This window comes from Osmia bicornis, chromosome 15, assembly GCF_907164935.1.
Source record: "Osmia bicornis bicornis chromosome 15, iOsmBic2.1, whole genome shotgun sequence".
Taxonomy (NCBI): Eukaryota; Metazoa; Arthropoda; class Insecta; order Hymenoptera; family Megachilidae; genus Osmia; species Osmia bicornis.
In genome coordinates, this window is record NC_060230.1 from 698,779 (window position 1) to 721,633 (window position 22,855).

A 22,855-nucleotide genomic window follows, 5' to 3' on the forward strand; every position below is an offset into this window, starting at 1 on the left:
TTTTCAGTTTTTTTTCTATTTATGTAATTAATGAAGAAACATTTTATGTAGATAGTTTTATTGAAATGTATGCTGGCTACTGTCGAGATAAAGGATGGATGTATACATATATTAAATTATCTATTTAATTTTCTACATTATTTTCAAGTTATAGTTCTAGTAAAAGCTCTGTAAAATCTTCAAAAAAAAAAGCAAATCATATATTTTATTATTTATTGTATGTTTTGGGGAAATTTACAATTTGTTTCTTTTTTAAATTTACATATAAACAAAAGTTAATGATATTACTCTTTTTACTTGTTATAAAAATAATATGTATATATCTACTGCAGCACTATCACAGGTTGTAAGCATGTTATTTAATAGTTATTTTATCGTTTATGTTCTTAATGTAAGTAATAATATTGTTACTTAATTCAACATAGTTTGTAAAAATCCTAGAATGTAACTACCTAAATCTTCATCCTGATTTGTCCATGAAACATATACACTTTTTTGATCATCTTCATCACCTTCTACTTTCACTAAAACAGATTCAACAGATATTGATCCATCTGTTAACTGAACTGTCCAACCTGATAATCTTTCCTTCAATGGTTGTAATAATTTTAAGGTTGTCGATTGTGCTGGACCGGGATCCCTTACTTGAACGGTAGATGTAAAACGTACAACGTGTTTTGTTATACCTGCTGCTTTTGTCACCTTAAAAGAAAAAAATTTATGATTATTTATATATTAACTAAATAGGATAGAATAGAATATAATAATTACCTCATCGGCATCCACGAGGCACGCTCCGTCTTCTCGTAACATTAAAATACTGTGAAGTAATCTTCGTCTTTTAGGATCTGGTGGCAAAGCTGAATATCTTTTTGCTTCAGCTTTTAACAATGCTAAAGAAGCATCGACTGGTACTTTGGAAATGGTTGTGATAATACAAGTTTCTCCATTTGCAGGATTGTAACAATTGGTTCCAAACTCTTGTTTTATTTTCTCTTTTAAGAACTCCATTTTAGCAAATTCTCCATGCACCAACATAACATTTTTCGGTTCACAGTACTGTATTAATTGCATGATACCTTTGGCATCAGCATGCGCAGAGAAAGACATATACTCTACTGCCATTTTAACTTCTACGATTTGTCGATTTTCAAATTCAATTCTTCTGGAACCATTCAATACTTTGTGTCCAACAGTACCTTGAACACAGAATCCAGGCATAATAACCATGTTCGCTTCGTTTGGAGCCCATTTTTTAAAAATCTGTAACGACAGTCCTGCATGTAACATTCCTGGAGTAGCAAACACTACCATAGCTCCAGGATTATCAATATATGATTTGTCAAATGGTTTTATGTGTTTAAAATCAAACATATTACGTTGTACAAAAGTTTTCTTAATTTTTTGATTGGTCCAAGTAATAAACATTTTGTAGTAATTATTAGCTTTTTCAGTTAATCCTAGAGCAAAATATACAGGGACTTTTAAATTCATTCGCTCCCAGTATGTTTCTAATAGTATACAAAGTTCTTGTGCACGTCCAAGAGCAAATACAGGAATTAATACTTTTCCACCTCTGTCTATACATTCATGAACCTGAAAAAATGATTATGTAAGTCGAAGATAGAATATAACATGCACCTGATCCTTTAAACATACTTTTTTAAGGAAATCTCTTTCCCTGCATCTTTTTGAATCTCTGATAGTTGTTGCATATGTTGATTCTGATATTAGTAAATCTGGCCTGCATTTATCTATCCATGCAGCACCTAAATGTCTATCAGGAGTCATATTGTAGTCACCAGTATATACAATTGATTGTGACCCAACACGAACCCAAAACATTGCAGCACCAAGAACATGTCCTGCATAATACGCTTTTATTTCTAGTTCTGAGTCAACCATTACAGACTGATGCAATGTAACAGCTATAACTTTTTTCATACAATCTTTTATCATTTGTGAAGTGAAGAAATTGCTTTCTCCCTTACGCTCCACTGCAACTTTCCTCATATCTTCAAGCAATATTGGAGCAATAGCTTTTGTTGGATGTGTCATATAAATTGGACCGGTATAACCTACCTGAATATAAAGTCATTTATACAAATATATTTAAGGCTGTAATTTGTCTTTATTTTTTTAAAAATATATTTACCATTTCTGTAAAATATGGTAAAGCACCACAATGATCTAAATGAAAATGTGAAATAATCACACAATCAATATGATTGGTGGCTGGACCTTCTGGAACTATGTATGAGAAATCTGGGAATCGTCTTTCATCATTGAAACCCATGTGCATACCACAATCTAACATGATATTCTTTCCACCCATTGAAACCAGAATGCAACTTCTTCCAACATCTTGGCCAGCTCCCAAAGGAGTAACTTTAATATCGGGCATTTTTCAAAGTAATATATCAATAGCAATAATGTATTTATCTTGTATAATTACAAAATGTTATTTGTTGTAATCACTGTGTATAGTTTTGCAAAATTAAAAGAAATATTACTAGCAACAGTCTAATTAAAACTATTTCTTAATTACTATTTCAGTATACAGTTAACTTGTACAATGAATGTTTTGATTTTAGTAACAATTTTTTAAAATGTTTAACTACATATGTTGTTAAAAACAGTCAGCGAACGAATATTGATCAATGATCTTTCATTTTGTTCTTATTTTTCTATTATCGAGGACAAATAGATCAGTCCTCATTGCGTCAGATTCCATCACTCCTCATCTCATTTTTTAGCGTTTATTAGTAAACATAACCTCCACCTTATGATATTAAAGGCGCGTTTAAAATTCCATTTAAAAATGTTAATTTCTAACCGATGTCAAATTTGTTTAATGCAGCCCAGTCTGAATGTTGTATATTCGGAAAAAAGAAATTACGGACATTAAATAAATAACTCAGAAATAAAATTGAGATCAATTGCAGATAAGAATGCTTTTTATAGACTTTCAAAACGACCGCCATAAATTAAAATTTTTTCAATTCGATTCTAGCGCCATCTCTATGAAAATGGCTGAAACTACTCAACAAGTTACCGATCGAAAAAACGAAAATCGATCGGTAACTTGTTGAGTAGTTTCAGCCATTTTTGTAGAGATGGCGCTAGGATCGAATTAAAAAATTTTCAATTCATGGCGGTCTTTTTAAGATGCACGTTTGTCAAATTATTATTTGAATAATTTCTCAGTCTAACATAATTGTGACACTATAAATGTTGTAAAAAAAAAAACAAATATATGCATTTTTTATACAGATTATATTTACTCAATATTGTTTTATTAAGATACACTCCTGCTTATAAAAATAAAACACTTTATGAATAATATAACGTATGTTTCTTGATACGTTTCAAAAACATCTTTAAATTTTTAGTAATTTAGTCAAAGTGTGAAAGACAATTTGTACTCTAATAGGGTTCAAAGCACAATGTGCGTTATAGATAATAGTTCAAGTTTTTTTTCCTACATAATAAGATAGAAATCACATTTCTTAACAGTATGTACGCAACCCCATAATGAGATAAAACTTCCAATTTTATACACGTTTTAATATAAATAATTACTAAAATAATACATGAATTAATGTAAACAGTGTTTTAGAAATCTCGGAAATTAATTAAAGATGTTTGGAAATATTTAAATTTTTAAATCTACCTTGAAATCTTTTAAGAAATATTAGTAAAGATCGTTTAAAAATTAGTATCATTAATTTCCGAGAATTTTAAAACAATTTATACCTGTGAAATATGTGTACGTATATACACGTTATAAGGATTTTGTACATAAAGATTACTTATAATTTTGTTGGAGGATTCTGTTCTGAAAGAGGTTGGATAATACTGTTTGCAGTATTATGAGATCGTCCTCCTCTTCGCCCTCTGCTTTTTTTATTCTGACTTTTAGTAGGTTTTTGAATTAAATTTTCTTGCTTCGATGTCTGTCCTTCAAACGAAGAATTTGTTTCTGTCGTATCTAATGTCTAATACAAAAATTCACAATTCAATTAGAAAGACGAAAAAGCATTTAATATATTTTAGATAGAATATAATTATCTTCATTACGTACTTGAATCGTAGATGAAGAGTTCTGTCGATTCTGAGACGCTTTATTCGGCTTATTTGCTCTATATGCCTGCGTAACGGTAGTATTAGAATATGGAATAAGTTTTACAACATTGCCTACTGCTTTAGTACGTCCTTCTCTAAATACCATTCTCTGTCCTGGTTTTATATATTCAGGATGCTTTATAAATCTAAAACGTACTAAAGCCTTATCACCAGTTCTTAAACAATCTTGTGACATTGAAATTATAGATGCTGTTTGCCTTATACTTCCACAATGTACTGAAAATAGTTTCATTTTCCTGAATACCTAAATATCAATGAAGGTTTAAATTAAAAGATAAAAAAATTACCCATTGCTTGATAGCAAGAACTTATTGTTGTAGGATGATGTAGTACAAGAATTTCTCCTTCAAATTCCCAACAAGCTTGTGGGTTTAACGCAGGCGCGACCATCACCATACCTTTTCTAATTTGTGATCTCTTAATCTTTTTTAATGCAAAACTAGCAGTTTGACCACCTCTAACTTCACGAACAGGCATTCGCTTTCTATGTATACTCTTTACCGCGATTGGAATGAAGCGGCCCAAAGGATCAGGTCCCAGTAATAAGGTATCATTTAATTTTATAACACCTTTCAAAGTTGTCCCAGAAACTACAGTACCGACACCCTACAAGGATGTAACAAAAATTTTAATAATTTTTTATTCGCAATCAAGGTTTACTATTGTATATGATATTTACAGGTACTGAATATGTATCATCTATTTGAAACTCAGCCGGTTCATCGTCATGACTAGTCATCCTTGCAGTCAATAAGTTTAAGAACATTTTAAGAAGGTTTAAATTTTCACCTGATACGTTTGATACTTGAAAAATAGGACATAACCTGTGTAAATACATTGATAGTTTTAATATTTGTACACCTCAAAGAATATAATGTAAATTAAAACTCACCGTTCAGATACAAAATTAGTAGCACTAACAACAACATCATCTGGTGTTTTCACTGTAACTGGTACTTTCCTACAGCCTGGAGATTTCAAGATTCTTATTAAAAGCCTTAAATTTTCTTGTAATATATTCGGTGGGCACATATCAATTTTCGTAACTACAACAAATACTGGAACTGATAAAGCTAAAGCTAAGCCAAGGTGTTCTTTTGTCATTCCAACAATGCCTGCATTTGCTCCAACCATTAACATACCTAAAAATAATATTTCTATTGAAACATATATGTTTTTAAGTACTTTCAAAAATTCTTACCAAAATCAGGAGCATGCCCTGTCATTCCAAAAACAGTTGTTTTTAAGTATCTTTCATGTCCAGCAAGATCAATGAATGTAATAACTTTTGATGACTTCTCACATATTTTAACCCAATCCAGAGAACCATGCTCAGGCTTATTTACTACATTACCTTTAAAAGATGTAGGATATAATATGTATGCATATGTAGGATATAATACTAAAGTAATATGTTTATTAATATTGTTACCCTACCAACGCTATCAAATCCAAGAATATCATTCCCAACTGAACTAGTACGTCCAGTTTCAGCTTCATGCTTGTGACGAAATAATTTCTGACGTGCTAAACCTCGACCATTATCAAGTTCCCCATGTGTTAACACACCTAGAAGGGTTGATTTTCCGGCATCAACGTTACCAACAACCGCCACCCTGTAATCAAAATCTGTATAAATTTTCTTTAAACATGTTCTATTTAATAACATCGCTTGAAATAGTTATTTTAACACGTTAACCACCTCCTATTACAAATTTTATTAGTTAGTATTTTCATTCCTAACAAATCTTATGCATTACTTTCACAATATTTTGTTATATATGTATATTATCTGTAATATATATCAGTGACATGGCAGTCAAAGTGTTAATAGTATTTATATTATCTAAAGTAGAGACCTAATTTCTAAGAAATCTTGTGTGTCTAAACGCCTTCGCACTAAATACTGTCCTATAAGACCTTGATCTACTTTGCTCTGACGAAGAAGTACACAGTCGGCTTCTAACGTTGCAGCAAGAGACTGAAGAGTAGCAACTGATGCTTCGTATTCGTCTTCTTTTAAACCATCTTCTGAACCATCTAGAATAATGTACATATTATAACTACAAATATATATAATTATTCATAGAAAATATTACTTTAAACAATGTACCTTCACCAATACCGATATCAAAAATTGTTTCACTTCCACCACCCTGAATTCTTTCTTTTAAACGTCTAAGTAGTAATTCATACTGATCTTCAGATGGACTAACCAAAACACTCTGAAATTGATTATATATAATATACAATTTATGTCCTCGTATCATAAGGTAAAATGTTAACTTTAATAAGCATACTTTTCCTCTAATACTAGAATAATCTATGTTAGAAACAGATGCATGATCTTTCTCCTGCAGTTGTTTTATAGATGGCATTATAATGGACCCACTTCCTGCCATTCTTTATGATATATATTTTTAAAGTTTTAAAAATCTTATCTGTGGATATTATATATGATTTGATCAAAACTTAAATTACAGACACATTGATACGTTGAACATCTTCCAATATTTAAATCCAAATCTTCTTCTGTAGATTAGTGATATGATTACATACATACTAAATATTGTATGAGTTTAATAACAATATACATAATCAGTTGTCAGAAGTATAAGTTATATAAATACTTTGAACACCTCTTTCGCTATAAATCTGAAACAATATGAAAGAGAAAATATTTAGAATTCATAAATATAAATCAATATCTTATTAATCTATGAATAGAACTATCAACTACTATAATCTATTCCTAAAATTCAATGTACCGGTACATAAAATATAAAAAAGAAATGTTTCACGAATAAATACTTGTCTTTAATATTGGAATTTAAAAATAAATTCAGAACTATTTTGCTACAAAAAGGTTCAATTTTTTAAACATATATTATACATATAATTTTCAAAAATATGGTGCTAATGTTCTACACCAAAGTCATGTATATACATTTTAAATGTGAGAGTAAACTAACAATATGAAAGTTGATAGTTCATTTACATAAGAGTGATCATATTAATTTACCTACTGTAATATGTTTACATCATGTACTGTTTTTTGCGTGATCGCACAATAAACTTTAAATAGATGAAAACAATGATAGGCTTACGAAAAATCTGTCAACGATTGCGCGATTTCATCCCATCCAAGTGATGAGCCAAAGCAGCCTAATATATATATGTGTGCGTTTAAGCAGATTGTAAACCATCGATGATACATATATCGATAGTGAAAACGATATTTTCGATAGCTCTTGAGATCGAATTTCTCGGTTATTTAAATTTTTTCATTTCTCTATTTTGTAAAAAACTTTATAAAATAGTATAGAATATAATACATTTAAATTCTTATCTTAACCAAAGAATAAGTTTATTATTATATTACATCATGTTACGAAACATTGCTGTTGCTTCAATATATATATATACTGCCCACCGATCAAAAGAGCTTAGGGGTCTCCGATACCCCAAGAAGATACCAGGTCGGTATGCAGAAAGCGCCGCCGATGCATCGGGGTCCTCGGCACCCCCGGATAATATCAGGTCCGTATGAAGAGGGCACAACCAGTATAATTTTTTTCCAGAGTTTATTTAATTTACTTCATTTATTTTTTTTTGCTTATTAAATAAGCTCATCGAAAGGGAATAACATTTATGATTATATCCCTCTTCTGGGTCTCGGCCCAGGACCCCATAATGTATTACATATCATTAGTGGGAAAAAGGTCATAAAAAGAGTAGTTAAAATTCCATTCGTTTGAACATCATTTATTAAGCAGAAATGTTATTAAATATACATTTTAAAAATTTAGCTTCTGATTAATATTAAAAATCTTTTGGTAAATCCACAGTCCATGATACTGACACTTCTATAAATGTTGCTTCCATTCTTTACAAATTAGGCCAAATTATACCTAAAAATTTATACTGATTATTAATAAAAAAGTAAAATTAACAAATACTAATAATAAAAGAATCATCAAATGTTGATGATAACCCATGGTAAAAAGACAAATACATCATAATTACCTCAAAAATCATCATTTTACTATTGCAAACTAATTTTTAGAAGCAACGAGAAATCATTGCATCTTAATTAGTTTGCTTAAGAAATTCTAATTTTACAATCTGCAATTAATACCTCTTAATATAAAAATAATACTGTATAATAGGTAAAACTTACCAACAGTTAATAGAAGTATTATTAATTACATTTCTTCAAAATGTTTGCAATAGTAAAGTCACGATATTGAGGTTATGTACAGTGAAAGGTGTCGAATTTAAGATACATCAACAAAAATACGATTTTTCTTACTTCTAAATTTAGAATTACAAATAATACACTGAATTTATATGAAAAATGATACAAAATAGAGAAATAAATAAAATTATAGTCTTTTACATCTGTATTCACTGATTCTGCTTTTATTGAAGACAACCAAAGACAACCAACGCTCTTTTTGGCTCTTTTGTAAAGAGCGACAAGTAGTAAAACTATGTTCCAATTTTAACAAACATAAATAAAACTGCAATATAAATAAATAAACACTTGTAAGTGGAGCAGTGTATAAATTTGCGCCAACAAGCCCTTAATTTGAAATAATTTCAATTATATTGTTGCTGTACGTATTGAAGATTATTATATCAATTAATATATGTATGTATATATAAATAGTAATTGTTTGATAAAAAATATAATTATATATTAAATGACTAATTTGTTGATACTAATTAAGAATAAATATTATCGTTGTTGAAAAATTTCCTGAAAAAAATCACGCATATCATAAAATTGTAAATTAAATCTTCTGCTTTCACAAATTTCCGGCGGAAGCTAACCAAGGATTCAAGTGACCGTCTAAAAAATTTCAATGCCGTATATTTAAAAAATTTTGTGACAAAATGTTGTAATTGTATGAGTATTTCTTAAAGTAAATTATTATTTATTTTGTACGATGGATTATAGAAATAACAGTTTTATGAACGATTAGTCAAACAGCAAGAAAATAACGCAACGTCGCGAACGGCGTCGGCAGCCAAAATGTCGGCAGTTTTTCAACGTTAAGCGTACCCTCTGTCAACATTTATAAATTTCCATCGAAATCAACATCGAATCAACCAGTAATTGAATCATTGATGATGAATGATCGATATTAGATCCCCATGATACAGTGAAAAATCGGAATCTTCAGAATTTCAAAGGTAAATTGACGTTTCCTAGGTTCTTCTTCGAATTGCTCGGACCTCGTCCCTTTCTCTCGATGTAATTTAGTTAAAAATGGAAAAAATTTATTGTTGAGGTTTTTCTAACGATTTGAAAGCAACGATTATTTGAAAGAAACATCGTCAAGTCATGTTAGAAAATAAAATGTTTAAGTTTAAAATATCTTTAAAGAAATGAAATTAGTGATGTGGTTATATACAGTGACTCACAAAAGTATTCCAATGAATTTTTAGTGTATAATTGAACTGAGTTTTGTAGTATTTTTTAATAACTGTATTATCTGAATTATAATTCAAACTTCTAATTTTGTATTTATTTTAAGGTACAACAAGTTTGCTGTGCTATACAAATAACATTGTATTAACATTATGTATTGTAATTAGATATATAATTTATTTGTATTGTTGATTTTCCATTTATTTCAATCTGTTGTAATTTTAAATCTTGTTCTATCTATATTCATTTGTATCTTATCACGAATTCGATAATTTCAATAATATATGTATGTATGTATGAAATTTTCATATAATTCTGTTTCTTATTATGTTAAACATAAATATGTTTTAAATATCATATAGGGGGACCTATTTGTGTGATAATTGTAAGAATTAAAAATGTAAACATTGTAAATATCCATTGAAACTTACTCTCTGATAATGTAATGTGTTAGGTTAAATTTATATCAATTATTCTATGTGGTTTAAATTGATTATGAAGAGTAATTATAAAGAGAATTTCTATAATATAAATAATATTATAATTATAAATTTATTTTAACTCATTTAGATATTGTAATAATCAACATAACTGATTTAAAAATATTTATAACAGTGTTCTTATATTTTATATTATTATGTGTTAATGTAAAATTAAATATTATTATTGTAATAGTAGTAAGAAATTTTGTATTTTATATATAATACTTTAATTTGGATGTATAAAATATTATAGCTCTAGATTAGGATATTTAAAGAATTAAGATATAACTTAAATATAAGTAATGATTAATGAAATGTAAAAAGATGATTTGAAATGTGTTCAGTTATTTACAAAATTTTATGTTTTTAATTGTGCATAGGATATGTGACCAGATAGGTATGGTGTTACAAAGAAGTCAAAATGTCTAGTGATAACGATCAAATCCCTCAGTCCGGCAAACGGAGAAAACTTGTCATACACGATAGTAATGATAGCGATGAATCTATAGTGCAATCTCGTCGAAGGAAAAAGACTTTTGTATGTATAATTTCATTTAATATATATAAATGATTTTGAATTTAATGTTGTAATTAATCATTCATCCTACATTTGCAGAAAGTTATCAGTGAAGGTGAAACTAGCGATGAGGACAGTGATATTCAAAGACCCTCTCTTCGAAGACAGAGCCATGTAAATTTTGTTAACCATATTTTTAATGATTTTGTAAAGTGTGATATTAATTCAGAAATGGTTTTATTTTGCAGAGGCTCGTTATAGATGATGAAACAAATTATGAAACAAACAGTTCAGATTCTGATAAATCTAAACAATCTGGTTAGTTGATGAATATTTATTAATTAAAGATCTGTAAATTTACTACTAACAAGCGATGATTAAATCTATTACATTAATCTTTTCAGGAGAAACTAGTGGAACTTTAGAATCACAATCAGACTGTAGCAGTTCAGAGTTAGAAAAAAGATCTCATGTCAGACGAAAGTTGCTAGGCAAATCAAGATCCAAGAAACCACCAAAAATTGTATCAGAAACAGATTCAGACAGTAACGATGAACAATTAGAGAGATGCCCAATTTGTCTACTTCCCTTTAGAAAACAGCAATTAGGCACTCCTTCTAGCTGTGAACATTGTTTTTGTTTGGAGTGTTTAATTGAGTGGAGTAAAAATATAAATACATGTCCTGTAGATCGACAAATTTTTGCAGTAATTCACGTTAGAGATAAACTTGGTGGTCAAGTATGTTGTACTATATTAAGATTATAAAATTATTTACAAAACTGATACTAATATCAGTTTCTTTTGTTCTTGTAGATCATAAAATGTGTTCCAGTGGAAGTAACTCCCCGTGAAGAAGAGAGTCTAGATGATCTTACATTTTGTGAAGTGTGTCATCAAAGTGATAGGGAAGACCGTATGCTTCTTTGCGATGGTTGCGATTGTGGTTACCACTTGGAGTGTTTGAATCCTCCACTGAATGAAGTTCCTGTGGAAGAATGGTTTTGTCCAGAGTGTTCGCACAATAGTCAGAGTGATGCCGAAGCTGTAAGATTTTTACTGTACGACTTTATTTTATGATTTTGCTGAAACTTCATATATTTACTTTAATGTTCAATTCTAGGTGGAAATTGATATGGATGAAATCTCAGATTTGATGGAAGAAGCACGTAGACTTGGTGTTTCTTATGGAAGATCTCGTACCAATATGCTTCAAGATTCTCACCGGAGAATTATACCTCGTACTAGACATACAGAACGTGTTAGAGCTATTATTCGCAGGTATTAATAAAATTTCAAAAAATTAATTTAACCCTTTTCATTAAGCACCTATGTAAAATTTCAGATGTTCACAAAAGGGTTAAATTTCATTCATTTCCCTTCCTTTAATGTACATTACAATGTATGATATTTCAGGAGAAACAGAGTGGACGATAATTTGCAAATAACTCATCATCAACTAACATTTGATCCAAACCAACCTTCTACTTCATCGGGTTTAGAGTCTTTTGGAGATAACAGTCAAAGTCGTTCTCCAAGCAATACCTCCAATTCTAGAGACCAGAATTGTTCGAACAAACATTCTAGAAAATCACACAAGTCTCGAAAATACAGAAGCAGTTCAAGTGATTCTAGCGATGAAAGTATATCCGGCAAATCACAAAGAAGACTCGGTAATAAAAGTAACGCTGGAGGTTCTGATAACAAAAAGACCAGAAGAAAAAGTAGCGGTAAGAAGTTTGGAAGTAATTCAAAAAAGAGTGGGAGCAGAAAGTCTGGAAGTAGACGTTCAAGAAAATCTAGATCTAGGAAAGTTGCTGATCATGGTGGCACGTTATTAAGAGAAGTTAGAATTACAGAGCGTAATGAAAATGGAGAGGAAGAAGAGATTGTAACGTATGTGAAAGTGGCTTCAGTTGGGCCAAGAAAAAGAAAAACAAAACGAAGAAAGGTATTTTAATATTCCTTTCTGAAAACTTAATAAGATAAAAAATTTTTGCTACAAAAAGAAACAAATGAGTGTTGTATTTATATTTACCTTGTCAAATAAAATAAAATAAAAATACGTCTTTTCTTTTTATAGAGGAGACGGTTCAGAAGGCAAGCTAGAACTGTGTCCAGTGTTTTAGCTAATACCAAAAAAAGACTAGCAGCTTCTTTGGGTATTTGTAAGCCAGTTAAAGGTGTTCCCGCTTTATTGCCTAGTATTAAAAACCGTACAGTTTTAACGGAAAGATCCGCGTTGACTATTTCTAGATATAATGCTGGAATTTCAAGGCTTAGTTTATTTGGAGATGGTTTACATTTGGATTACAGTCCTCCAGGGTAAATGCAGTATTATATTTTTCATTAAATAATTGAATATGGTACATAAAATTTACTCGGTATACCCATCGCCTATAAATTTCATAATCTCATAAATTCTACTAATAAATCATAATATTCATTTTAATTAACAATAATTAATTAAGTAATGAAATTAAATATTTGCATACTAACAAATTAACATAATAAATAAGAATTGATTAAATTTTTAAAATCTACTGTTTGTAGATCAGACAGTGAAGACTATCATGCAAGTGTTGGTCCTACAATAACCATTCAAAGACGTTCTGTGATCTCAACTCGAAGACACCTGCATCTGAAAAGTATTGCTAATCCTCAACAATCACAAATTGATCTTGTAACAAGTATTCTAAGTAATCAAGAAATTTGGCATTCAAAAAATAACAATGTAACATTGAAAGCCGATGGACTTGTTGTAAGTGAAAAACAAGAAAATTCTGATGATCTGAAAAAAGAAGAAAGAAACGCTTCTAAAACGGAAGAAACAGTTTCTATTATAGAAGACAGAATTTCTAGAACTGATGCACCGTTAGAAATATCTGGAATCAATCCAGAGTTAATTACACAAGCTCCAATGTATAACAACCCTTGTGGGGGAGGGAACAGAGGAAATTTCAGAGGTGGTTACAGAGATAACACAAGGCATAGTCACGGAGGACAAAATTATGGAAGAGATACTCTACCTGGAAGCGGAAGACACAGTTACGGAGGGAGTGGAGGTAATTTTGGGAGAGATTTCGGTCCACCTGCATTTTTTAATCCAAATTTTGAACATTGTGGTCCTCCGATGTTTGGAGGTAATCCTCCGTTTAGAAATCGTAATCCACAACACTTTCGGAATGAAAGGTATTAACTACACGTTCACTCTTATGATTTATTAAAATCATACAAGAAATTTTAATTATATTTTATCAAATTCACAGATTTCGTTTCATGCCTCCAGGAAGACCTCCCTTTACTTTCGGTGAAGGTTTTGAACATCATTCCTTCCCTGAAAGGTTTGGTCGGCCTAGATCTCCCCAAGCTTCTGTTGAGCGTTCTCAAAACAATATGCCAGCAAATTTACCAGAAGATACTCCCAGAAATGAGTCCGCGGAGCATCAGTCGCAAGACAATGAAAATACTTCGGTCAGACAGGAGGAGGATTGTGATATTTATTGTGACATTGAAACAACAAAATCCGATGGAGAACTCCAGGACCAACAAAATGGTTCCATGGCTTTATTACCACCTCCTGAACCACCATCGGGTCTTCTAGATTTTGAAGAGAATTCCAGAAGTGACAAAGACAGTGATCAGGAATTAGTTATCGATGATACTCAGAAAGAAGATACTCCAAAAAACGATAAGTACGATCCTTTCTCTGTGGACAGTGATAGTGATAGTGAAACGAAGAAGAACGAAGAAGTTACAGAAGCAAAGACAGAAAGTCAGACTTTGAAAAGAGTTCCACAACCTGAAGTAGATACATCACTTCGCTTATCAGCTTACGACGATGAAGAAGAAGAGGATTCTCAAGCAGACTGTCCAAATTTCTCGATTTATTCCTCCCAGACAATGGATGTAGCACGGCATACTGAACAACAATTATCCCAGCAAATTGGTCCTCTTGAACCACCGCCGTTACCACCTTCGATTCCAGATGACGATGATGTCATTGTTGGCGATGTTCAGGCTTGCGATCTTGCTGACATTCCAGAACCCTCGGATCCATACGTCGAAGCTTTACGGAAGGAAAGGCAGACTTTGAGTAAAATTCCACCAAAGAAAATCTCTCATGATAGTAGAGGGAAAATTACATTCAAAATTGGTACTAAGTTAAAGATTAATAATAGGTTGTTAGGATTACAAGAGGAAGAGAAGGACAGTGATGAGGAGAAGAAGAAGGAAGCTGAGGTAAGTAGAGCTGGAATAATATCAGAATTTTAGTTACACCTCTGACAGCAACTTACTTAACTTAATATTGTTGTTACAGCAAGCAAAAGCGGAAGAAACGTCAGTTGATCGTGAAGAAGAACGTAAGAAAATTGCCAAAAGTAAATATGAAGAAGAAATGGCATCAAAGAAGGAAGAAGAAGAAGAAGAAGAAGAAGAAGAAGAAGAAGAAGAAGACGAAGAAGAAGAAGATGATGATGAAGAAGAAGAGGAAGAAGAAAGAGATATAGAAAAACCTTTATCCGCAGCCAATGCCTCTGGCCTCCAGGAAAAAGACATAAACGAGGAACAAACGGAAAAAGAGTGGCCAGAAGTATCTAAAGCCGACACCATAGAAACTAGTTCCAACGGAGTCGTTTCAGCAGAAATAATTGAGTTATCTCCAAAAAATATAAGGAACAAATTAAACAGTGAATACGTATCAGAAGAAGATGGTTCTGAATTTCACAAGACACTAAAACTTGATGAAGAAAGTTCAACAAAGATTTCAAAAATGGAAGAGAAGCATGATGATGCAAAAATCAAAGATCTTGATGATTTGGAGAGTGAAAAAGATGACAAAGAAAAGTGTCATATTGAAGAAGAAGAAGAAGAAGAAGAAGAAGAAGAAGAAGAGGATGAAGATGAAGACGACGAGGAGGAGGACGAAGAGGATGAGGAAGAAGAGGAGGAGGAGGAGGAGGAGGAGGAGGAGGAGGAGGAAGAAATTTCAATGGGAAGATTCCCTATCGAGAAAGACAAATCGGATAAGAAAAGCCCAATCGAAGAAGATGCTAAACAAATATGGGAATCTGATGGAGCTTACACCCCTTGTAAAGATGAACTTCCTCTAAGAGAATCAAAATCCTCTTCCGAACAATTATCACAAATTGAAAGCGGGTTAGAACCGATCACTCCAACAAAGGATAAACCTGATGACTTGGATAGCTGTAGAACTCCTGTAGACTATAACGCTTTAGGCACAGAAGCAATTTCAGAGACGGATGAAGCAATTAATTTTGAAGATGAACTCACTTTACTGAGTCTACGGAAGGAGAAAGAAATGGAGGATGGAGAGATCGTCGAAGAGAAAAGTACTATAGATGGTGAAAAAGTAGAAACTGACAAAGAGGACGATAAAAAACGTAAGAAGAAGGAAAAGAAGGAAAAGAGTAAGGAGACAGAAAAGAACAAAGAAAATATTGCTTCGGAGAACCAAGTAGCATGGAAAAAGCTTTCAAAGAGTACAAAAGAGAGATCTTATAGGGATAAAGAAAAGCGATCAAAATCAAAGGAGAAAGAGAAACCGAAGAAGAAGAAGGAAGTGGTTAAGAAAAAAGAAAAAAGGAAAGAATTGCCTAGGTATAATGTTAGGAAAATAGTTGCGGAAAGGCCTTCGAGACCAAGAAAAGATGAATATGGAAGGGATATTAGAGAGAAATCGAGACAGAGAAGTAGATCTAGAAGCTGTTCATCCAAGCGTTCCAGATCATATTCGAAACTACGATCCAGAAGTAGATCCAGAACAAGATTGCAAAGATCCTGGTCAAGAGATCGTAGATCGTACTCGAAATCTCTTTCCAGAAGAAGATCCCTTTCCAGAGGGCGACGTAAATCGCCCAAAAGGAGATCAACTTCCAGAAAGAGATCTCCTTCAAGGAAACGATCCCTTTCTAGAAGAAGATCCAGATCAGTTTCCAGGAAAAAGAGATCTCTGTCAAGAAGGAGATCCAGAAGATCAATCTCAAGGTCTAGAAGATCCCTTTCAAGATCCAGACAGAGAAGATCTCTATCAAGGTCCAGAAGATCCTTGTCTAGATCCCGCGACAGACGTAAGGATAAGAAAAAATATAAATCTAGAAGTAGATCAAGGAATCGAAAGAGATCCCGGTCAAAGTCACCCAGAAAATCTTCAAAATCGAAAGAAAGGAAGCATTCGAAGCGAAAGGCACAAAGTAGATCAAGGTCGAAAGGAGGATCTTGTTCCAGAAATTGGGAGCAAGTTGATAAAATAGTGGAGCAAGATTTCTCGAGAGAAAGAGAGGAAAGGGAGTCCTGGAGTGCTCAATGGACGCCATCGTGGTCAAGATCAAGATCAAAAACACCGCCTCACGTACCACAGGATGCAATTGCGTCTAGAGAATGGTCTCCGATGCTGGAGAATGTTGCAGTTCCTCCCAAAAATTTAACTGTTATTCTAACAAATAAGGAAGCAATTAAAAAGAAGAAAAAGGAAAGGAGAAAGGAAAGTAAGAAAGGGAAGGATGAAAAGAAGAGAAAAGGAAAGAGGAATAGAACTCCTCCGCCATCGAAGGAGGTGTTTGCTAGCGGGGATAATATTTTGGTCAGCGTATGTTTCAACAAAGATAATGAAAATGATCAGCCAGGGGTACCAGAACTTCCAGAAACAATTCCTTTGATTCCTCCTTTAAAAAGACGTCGTAGAGAATCTCTACAGGCAGATCCTCCGAAGCGTTCAAAGAAAGAAAAATCAAAGGATAAACGTTCCAAGTCTCCGAAACCTAAGAAGGATAAAAAGAAGAAATCAAAAGCTGCTGAAATAGCAGCGACAAAAAAACCAGTAGCTGTGATTGATTTGGACCAGTCTCCGTTCAGAGAACAGACTCCATCGCCAAGAGATGTGATAGTTCTCAGCGATGATGATGACAAACAAATTCAACAAACTACACCGGATCAATGTCAACCTTCTCAGAATTCTCCTCCACGAGAACAATTTGTTTCTCAAGGTCCTAAGACGCCCCCTGAGCCACAGATAAAATTCTCAATAAATAAACAAACTAATAACTTAAGACCATCCATGTTAAATCCATTGTTAGACGAGGAGGAAGAAGAAGAGATGGATGAGAGAGTTGAAGAAGAGTTAGAAATGAGAGCGCAAGAGGAGCTGGAATTAAGATTGAAAATTGGACCAAACACCCCTCCGGAGCCTCCGACTTCTCCTCCTACTAGTCCAGATGCTTACGATCCGTTTGATCCAACGAAATCTAGGTCGCCAACACCTGATGCCAGTCAGGAAGCAAATTCCAGCGATGAAAGAAGAAGGTCTCCAAGAAAACATGATTCTGTGGATGGAAATATTCTTGATATCGAAGAGGAAAATATACAAATGCCCCAGGAGAGACAGAGTCAAGAGAAGCAACTGGAGAAACCTAAGATTATTTCTATGGTGACCATCAAGAGAGCTTCTCCGCAGAGAGATGATGCGAATGAAAATGATAATAATAAGGACATTGCTGTTTCAACTGGGAATCTAGAGCCACAACAGAACCAACAACAGAATGTACAGAATCAGAGTAATCCTTTTGCAGTGATGAATCCTGTACTAGCTACGGTAGCTGCAGCAGTGCAAAGAAGTGGAGTATTTAATACATCAAATTCAAACAATAGTCAACGTAATTTGTTACAGCCAAATAGAATCTCACCGAGTAATCAGCAGAAGCAGCGTTCAGGAGATCGTTCTCAAGCATCTACGGGGTTCACGAATGCTGGAAAACAAAGAGGTTCAAAATCCGGACAGACAACAAAAACAAATGGACAGAATGGGAATGATGCAGGTACGGAAACTACAGACAATGTGGATATGTCTTCTCCTTATTCCCCTGGATCAACTCTTAGCGATGGTATGTTTGATCCACCAAGTCCTACGAATTATAATAATTCACCTGGAGCTGGAACAGCAGGCGGTGGTGGAACAGGACCTGTTAGTAGTTCTCAGACTACGAAAAATAGCAGTTCGAAAACAACAAAAACTGCCGAAAAGAAGGATGCTTTTGATGCACTGTTTGGTGCTGCGCCAGTTACAAAGACTGCTACTAGCAAACCAAGTAAAACAAAGAAGTCTGAAAAGGATAAAAAGAAAAAGTCCACGAATCCTAAAGTAGGTGTTAGAATGGATGAGAATCAGCTTCAGATATTAGATGATCTTCCAAGTTCTGCCGTGGAAATGCAAGTCAAGGATAAGGTTTGGTTTTCATACAAATTTATCATAATTTCAGTTCTAAAATATTTTTACGTTTTTCTATAATATAATCATCATTCACTTATGCTTAGAAATCATTCAAAGTTTACTTTAAATTATTTTGTATTTTTATGTAGTTCCTAAAGAAATTAAATCGTCAAGAACGAGTGGTGGAAGAAGTGAAATTGGTTCTGAAGCCCCATTATACAAAGAAACATGTTACAAAAGAAGAGTACAAGGATATTATGCGTAAAGCAGTACCCAAGGTAAAAAATATAAATATTCATTACGTTATTGTAGAATATGTATTAGGCTCGTGTAAGATTAGGGGGTCAGTCGATGTGTGCCAGTACCCCCTCTTACCCCTGTGCCACCCCGTGAGACTTTTCTGATCGGTGGAGAGATGATTATTTTTATAAATGCTATTTGTTTTTCTGTTGTTACATTAGATATGTCACAATAAGACGGGAGAGATCAATCCGAAGAAGATTGCCCATTTAATAGAAGCTTACGTTAGAAAATGCCGAAGTAGTAAAAAGAAAACTACTGACAGTTCCACTGCGAAGGCCTCTAAACCCGCGTAAGTATTTTTTATCTATAATTCGATGTTTTTCTCATTTTTTAATTCAAGATTTTCAAAAAGTCATATTCTCTAGCCACTTCAAATACACAGAAACACGAGAAAATATGCAAATTTAAAATAGTAAATTTAGAAAGGTTTATCTTTTTTTTTTCTTTAACGTCATTTTGATTAGATACATAGTTACAATTGAAATAAATTGAAATTTATTTGTTATAGAAAAATTTTGTGGAGTTGATCACGAGTCAGCTAGGTGTCTGTTCAATTCCCTTCAATTTTGTAGTTCAGACGATCGTCGTGCTCGATAAGCGGTGAGTGAGCTTCGAGACAGCTAGTCTCCTCTTCGATGATGCGATGTATCTTATATTCTCTGTAAATACGTAATTAATTCATTGATTGGTCGGTTGATTGATTGATTGATTGATTGATTGATTGATTGATCGGTTAACTTCTAAGAATACCATTGATTATTTATATAAACGATATCCTTTGTCTCATCAGGAAGTGTAAGTGTCTCTACGGAAGATCCATTATTTTTACACAACAATGTATTCTCCTTTTTTTTGTTTTTCTTAAAAAAATCAAGTTTGATTACTATGTTCACATCTTGTGAAATTTGTTAGAATTTCTGATCTTTGTTAAGATATATCAAGTGTAAAAAGAGATCAACGTGGATGATTGGGATTCATTACAAGTGTTTCAAATTAATATATATTTTTTTTTTTTTTTTTTCAAATCACACATTTACTTTTTACAAGTTATTGAAAACGTGACGAAAGAACATGACTGAATTTTGTATTAAATTTTTTATGTGCAGTATATCATTAAAAAAACTGTCAAATAATAAAAATTGTGTAATTAGATTTTCTGAAAAAAGAAAAAATGGAAAAAAGAAAAAAAAGAAATATGTAAATTTTATAAGAACAATATTTACATACACTGGTTGTTCATATTAATAAGTAATTGATATTTTAACAATTATTTATTCAATTAGTTAGCTCTTATTTAGTAATTTTTATTTCTAATAAAGAGAAAAACATTGATATTTAATGATTGTTGTATTTATAATACATGGAGATGCATGCATCACAAACGAACGCTTGGCTTTTCCGCAGAGACTCGTCATTCTCGTATTTCTTAATGCACATGTAAAAATGCTTAAATGCCGCGTTTCAGACATATATATTGTAATTTCATTCTTTCTATAGAGTTGGACATTATTCGAATAAACTGCTGTTATTATTATATCCTTATTATCATTAATACTATCTACTATTTTATTGTTATTAAAACTATTGTATGTATTATTAATATATAGCTAATTATTTAAATGGATTTCAAAGTAACTTTTTATTTATTTTTAAGTTTATCCACTGATCTTTTTGAATGAATGAAATGATGTTCGGATAAACATTACAGTTTAAAGCAAAACTGAGTGAATGTTCAACAAATATAAAAATTAAATTTTTTAAAAATTTAATTATGAAATTTAGTAACAAGGCACAATACAGAACAATTAATAAGCAGCAACATTGAAATATGTATATTATAAATTTTCCACAAACTGTTTTCTAATAAAATTGATAAAGGAACATATATGAATAAAATACTAAATAAATAAGTACTTTATTCGTAGATTCTTATTCGAATAAAAATTGTCCAACTCTAGGTGTTGTATAGCCATAAAATATGTATGAAAGTGTGCAAGATAGAATGAATGAAACTTAATTTTAAGACATAGATTTTGTCTCGTGAAATTGTAAAGTAAGAATCTTTGAAAGTGTAGATGCTACCCAAATTTGATGGGCCAGAATTTGTCCAGTCGTATTCCAATGATGGCCAACTATATTTCTTTAAAATATTGAACAGATGATGTTCGATTCTTTTCACGAGTAAACATAGTTGCAGTCTTTTTTAAGTTTGAATTAATGAAAAACTTTGTTTATTAACACTACAATACGCAATGTTTAATTATAATTAATAACTGCATTACATTATATTGTACTTAAGTTCTAATTTATCCCTCAAAGGTTAAACAAGTTCATTGAAAACATAAATTAAAAGAAATGTGATTTTTAAACTCAATTTTAAAAATAATTATTGAATATGATACAAAAATCAATAAACAAGTATAAAGAAATTCCCATGCCCTATGACCTACTTAATTTGTCCATGATCATTATTAGGAGTGTTGATTACTGCCGTTTACATGGCTTTTTATAATACTAGAATGATGTTGAATATTATTAGATTAGATACATTATAATATTCGAGGAAAGAAATTGATTTTTAATTGAATCAATTATTTTCTGAGATTAAACAGATTTCGTACATATACAACTGGTTTGTTATTCATAAATATCTATTTAAATGGATCATTTAATAGTCTATCTAATTAATAGTCTAATTACATCGATGAAATTAATAGTACAGGATAATATGTATGTATTTTCTAGTTGAATTCACCTTTCTCTATATACTTTCTTCCTGTTTTACTCTATAATATTTATTATGTTATATTACACATTATTTATAAACTCCGTGCTGAAATAATTTATTAAACAATATTCGATTCAGTTAGAATACTTATGCGTAAGATTAATAATTAAATGAAAATAATCAGATGTATGGAATTTAAATTTAAAAGTAATCCATAATCGCGCTCACACTCCCATTTCCTGGAAAAAAAGATGGCGCTAGCACAAGCATTTGACGAAGGTAGTAATTGTATATAAGTTTCACAGGTATTCGAAAGTAATATGGGCACAGATTTGTGATGATGTATAAAATGAAAATTAAAGCAGTTATTTAAAAATAAGAAATATGCATTAACATTATACATATATTAAACGTTAAAGAATCGAACAAAAAATATCCCTAGGTCAGTAAATTTTGATACGTTTTGTCCTAATAAGAATTAGGATGTGAAAAAGAAAAATTGAACTTAAACCGATGATATTCAAAAACCGGGAAATCACGAACGCAGTTTGTAAAATTAGGCGCGAATAATAAATGTGTGTGTTTGTGTTTGTGTATGCGTGTAAAATTTTTTGTACTAAATAATAATGTATATACAGTGAAGGGAGAAATAAAGAATTTATTATTATCGAAAAAATTACAGTTAAACTGTTTGTTTTGTAATTTAATATTTTATTCAGAATTAAATTCTCAGTTTATTTCCGTCAGTGACTAGACAAAAGACTGGACATGCCTTCAGGGGGTCCCAGACACCCCAAAGTGAAATTAGATCTCCGTGTACTATTAAAGCTTTAAATCAAGGGTGAGGATATTTTACCTGTATATTTGAGAACATAGGATCATTCAGCAGCCTCGGAAATGCCCAAAAGTTCCTTTTTTCGCCAAAAAATGAAATTTTTCGTATTTCGTTCTACAGAGTATTCCAACGGGGAAACACTATCGCCCTCTATCAAGAAGCCGCTGAAACTACTCGACAGC

At 31.9% G+C, this 22,855-nt stretch overlaps 3 protein-coding genes and 1 long non-coding RNA gene across 10 annotated transcripts; 1 reads left to right on the forward strand and 3 right to left on the reverse strand.

The window, feature by feature from the left end:
- Positions 1-199: 199 nt before the first annotated feature.
- On the reverse strand, positions 200-2,781 carry LOC114872987 (integrator complex subunit 11). Its single transcript, XM_029180795.2, has 4 exons — positions 2,156-2,781; positions 1,660-2,082; positions 772-1,596; positions 200-702 (listed from the first exon to the last, which is right to left on the reverse strand). Exons 1-4 carry the CDS (start codon positions 2,402-2,404, stop codon positions 412-414), a joined length of 1,788 nt encoding a protein of 595 aa, XP_029036628.1. The 5' UTR covers positions 2,405-2,781; the 3' UTR covers positions 200-411.
- A 476-nt stretch (positions 2,782-3,257) lies between these two features.
- LOC114872953 (GTP-binding protein 1) lies at positions 3,258-7,482 on the reverse strand. Of its 3 annotated transcripts, none has more exons than XM_046289050.1 (11): positions 7,173-7,482; positions 6,447-6,801; positions 6,260-6,371; positions 6,006-6,186; positions 5,584-5,762; positions 5,348-5,500; positions 5,039-5,303; positions 4,826-4,970; positions 4,434-4,752; positions 4,085-4,362; positions 3,258-3,998 (listed from the first exon to the last, which is right to left on the reverse strand). In XM_046289050.1, exons 2-11 carry the CDS (start codon positions 6,546-6,548, stop codon positions 3,813-3,815), a joined length of 1,920 nt encoding a protein of 639 aa, XP_046145006.1. In that variant the 5' UTR covers positions 6,549-6,801; positions 7,173-7,482; the 3' UTR covers positions 3,258-3,812. The 3 variants fall into 3 exon arrangements, with proteins under 3 accessions (XP_046145006.1, XP_046145007.1, XP_029036555.1); XM_046289051.1 differs by having other exon boundaries at positions 7,169-7,482; XM_029180722.2 differs by having other exon boundaries at positions 5,039-5,288; positions 7,173-7,477.
- A 413-nt stretch (positions 7,483-7,895) lies between these two features.
- LOC114872913 lies at positions 7,896-8,768 on the reverse strand. 2 transcript variants are annotated; one of them, XR_003788826.1, is made up of 3 exons: positions 8,327-8,768; positions 8,173-8,271; positions 7,896-8,057 (listed from the first exon to the last, which is right to left on the reverse strand). It is a non-coding gene; the product is annotated as an uncharacterized LOC114872913 (long non-coding RNA). The 2 variants fall into 2 exon arrangements; XR_003788825.1 differs by lacking the exon at positions 8,173-8,271.
- Positions 8,769-9,011: 243 nt separating this feature from the next.
- LOC114872901 (serine/arginine repetitive matrix protein 2) lies at positions 9,012-22,514 on the forward strand. 4 transcript variants are annotated; one of them, XM_029180638.2, is made up of 16 exons: positions 9,012-9,345; positions 10,446-10,603; positions 10,682-10,756; positions 10,831-10,900; positions 10,987-11,321; positions 11,397-11,627; positions 11,704-11,861; positions 11,997-12,531; positions 12,664-12,905; positions 13,134-13,772; positions 13,850-14,822; positions 14,902-18,481; positions 18,539-18,822; positions 18,957-19,085; positions 19,269-19,399; positions 19,619-22,514. In XM_029180638.2, exons 2-16 carry the CDS (start codon positions 10,487-10,489, stop codon positions 19,635-19,637), a joined length of 7,518 nt encoding a protein of 2,505 aa, XP_029036471.2. In that variant the 5' UTR covers positions 9,012-9,345; positions 10,446-10,486; the 3' UTR covers positions 19,638-22,514. The 4 variants fall into 4 exon arrangements, with proteins under 4 accessions (XP_029036471.2, XP_029036472.2, XP_029036473.2 ...); XM_029180639.2 differs by having other exon boundaries at positions 18,542-18,822; XM_029180640.2 differs by having other exon boundaries at positions 14,902-18,192; positions 18,268-18,822.
- The last annotated feature ends 341 nt before the right edge of the window (positions 22,515-22,855 follow it).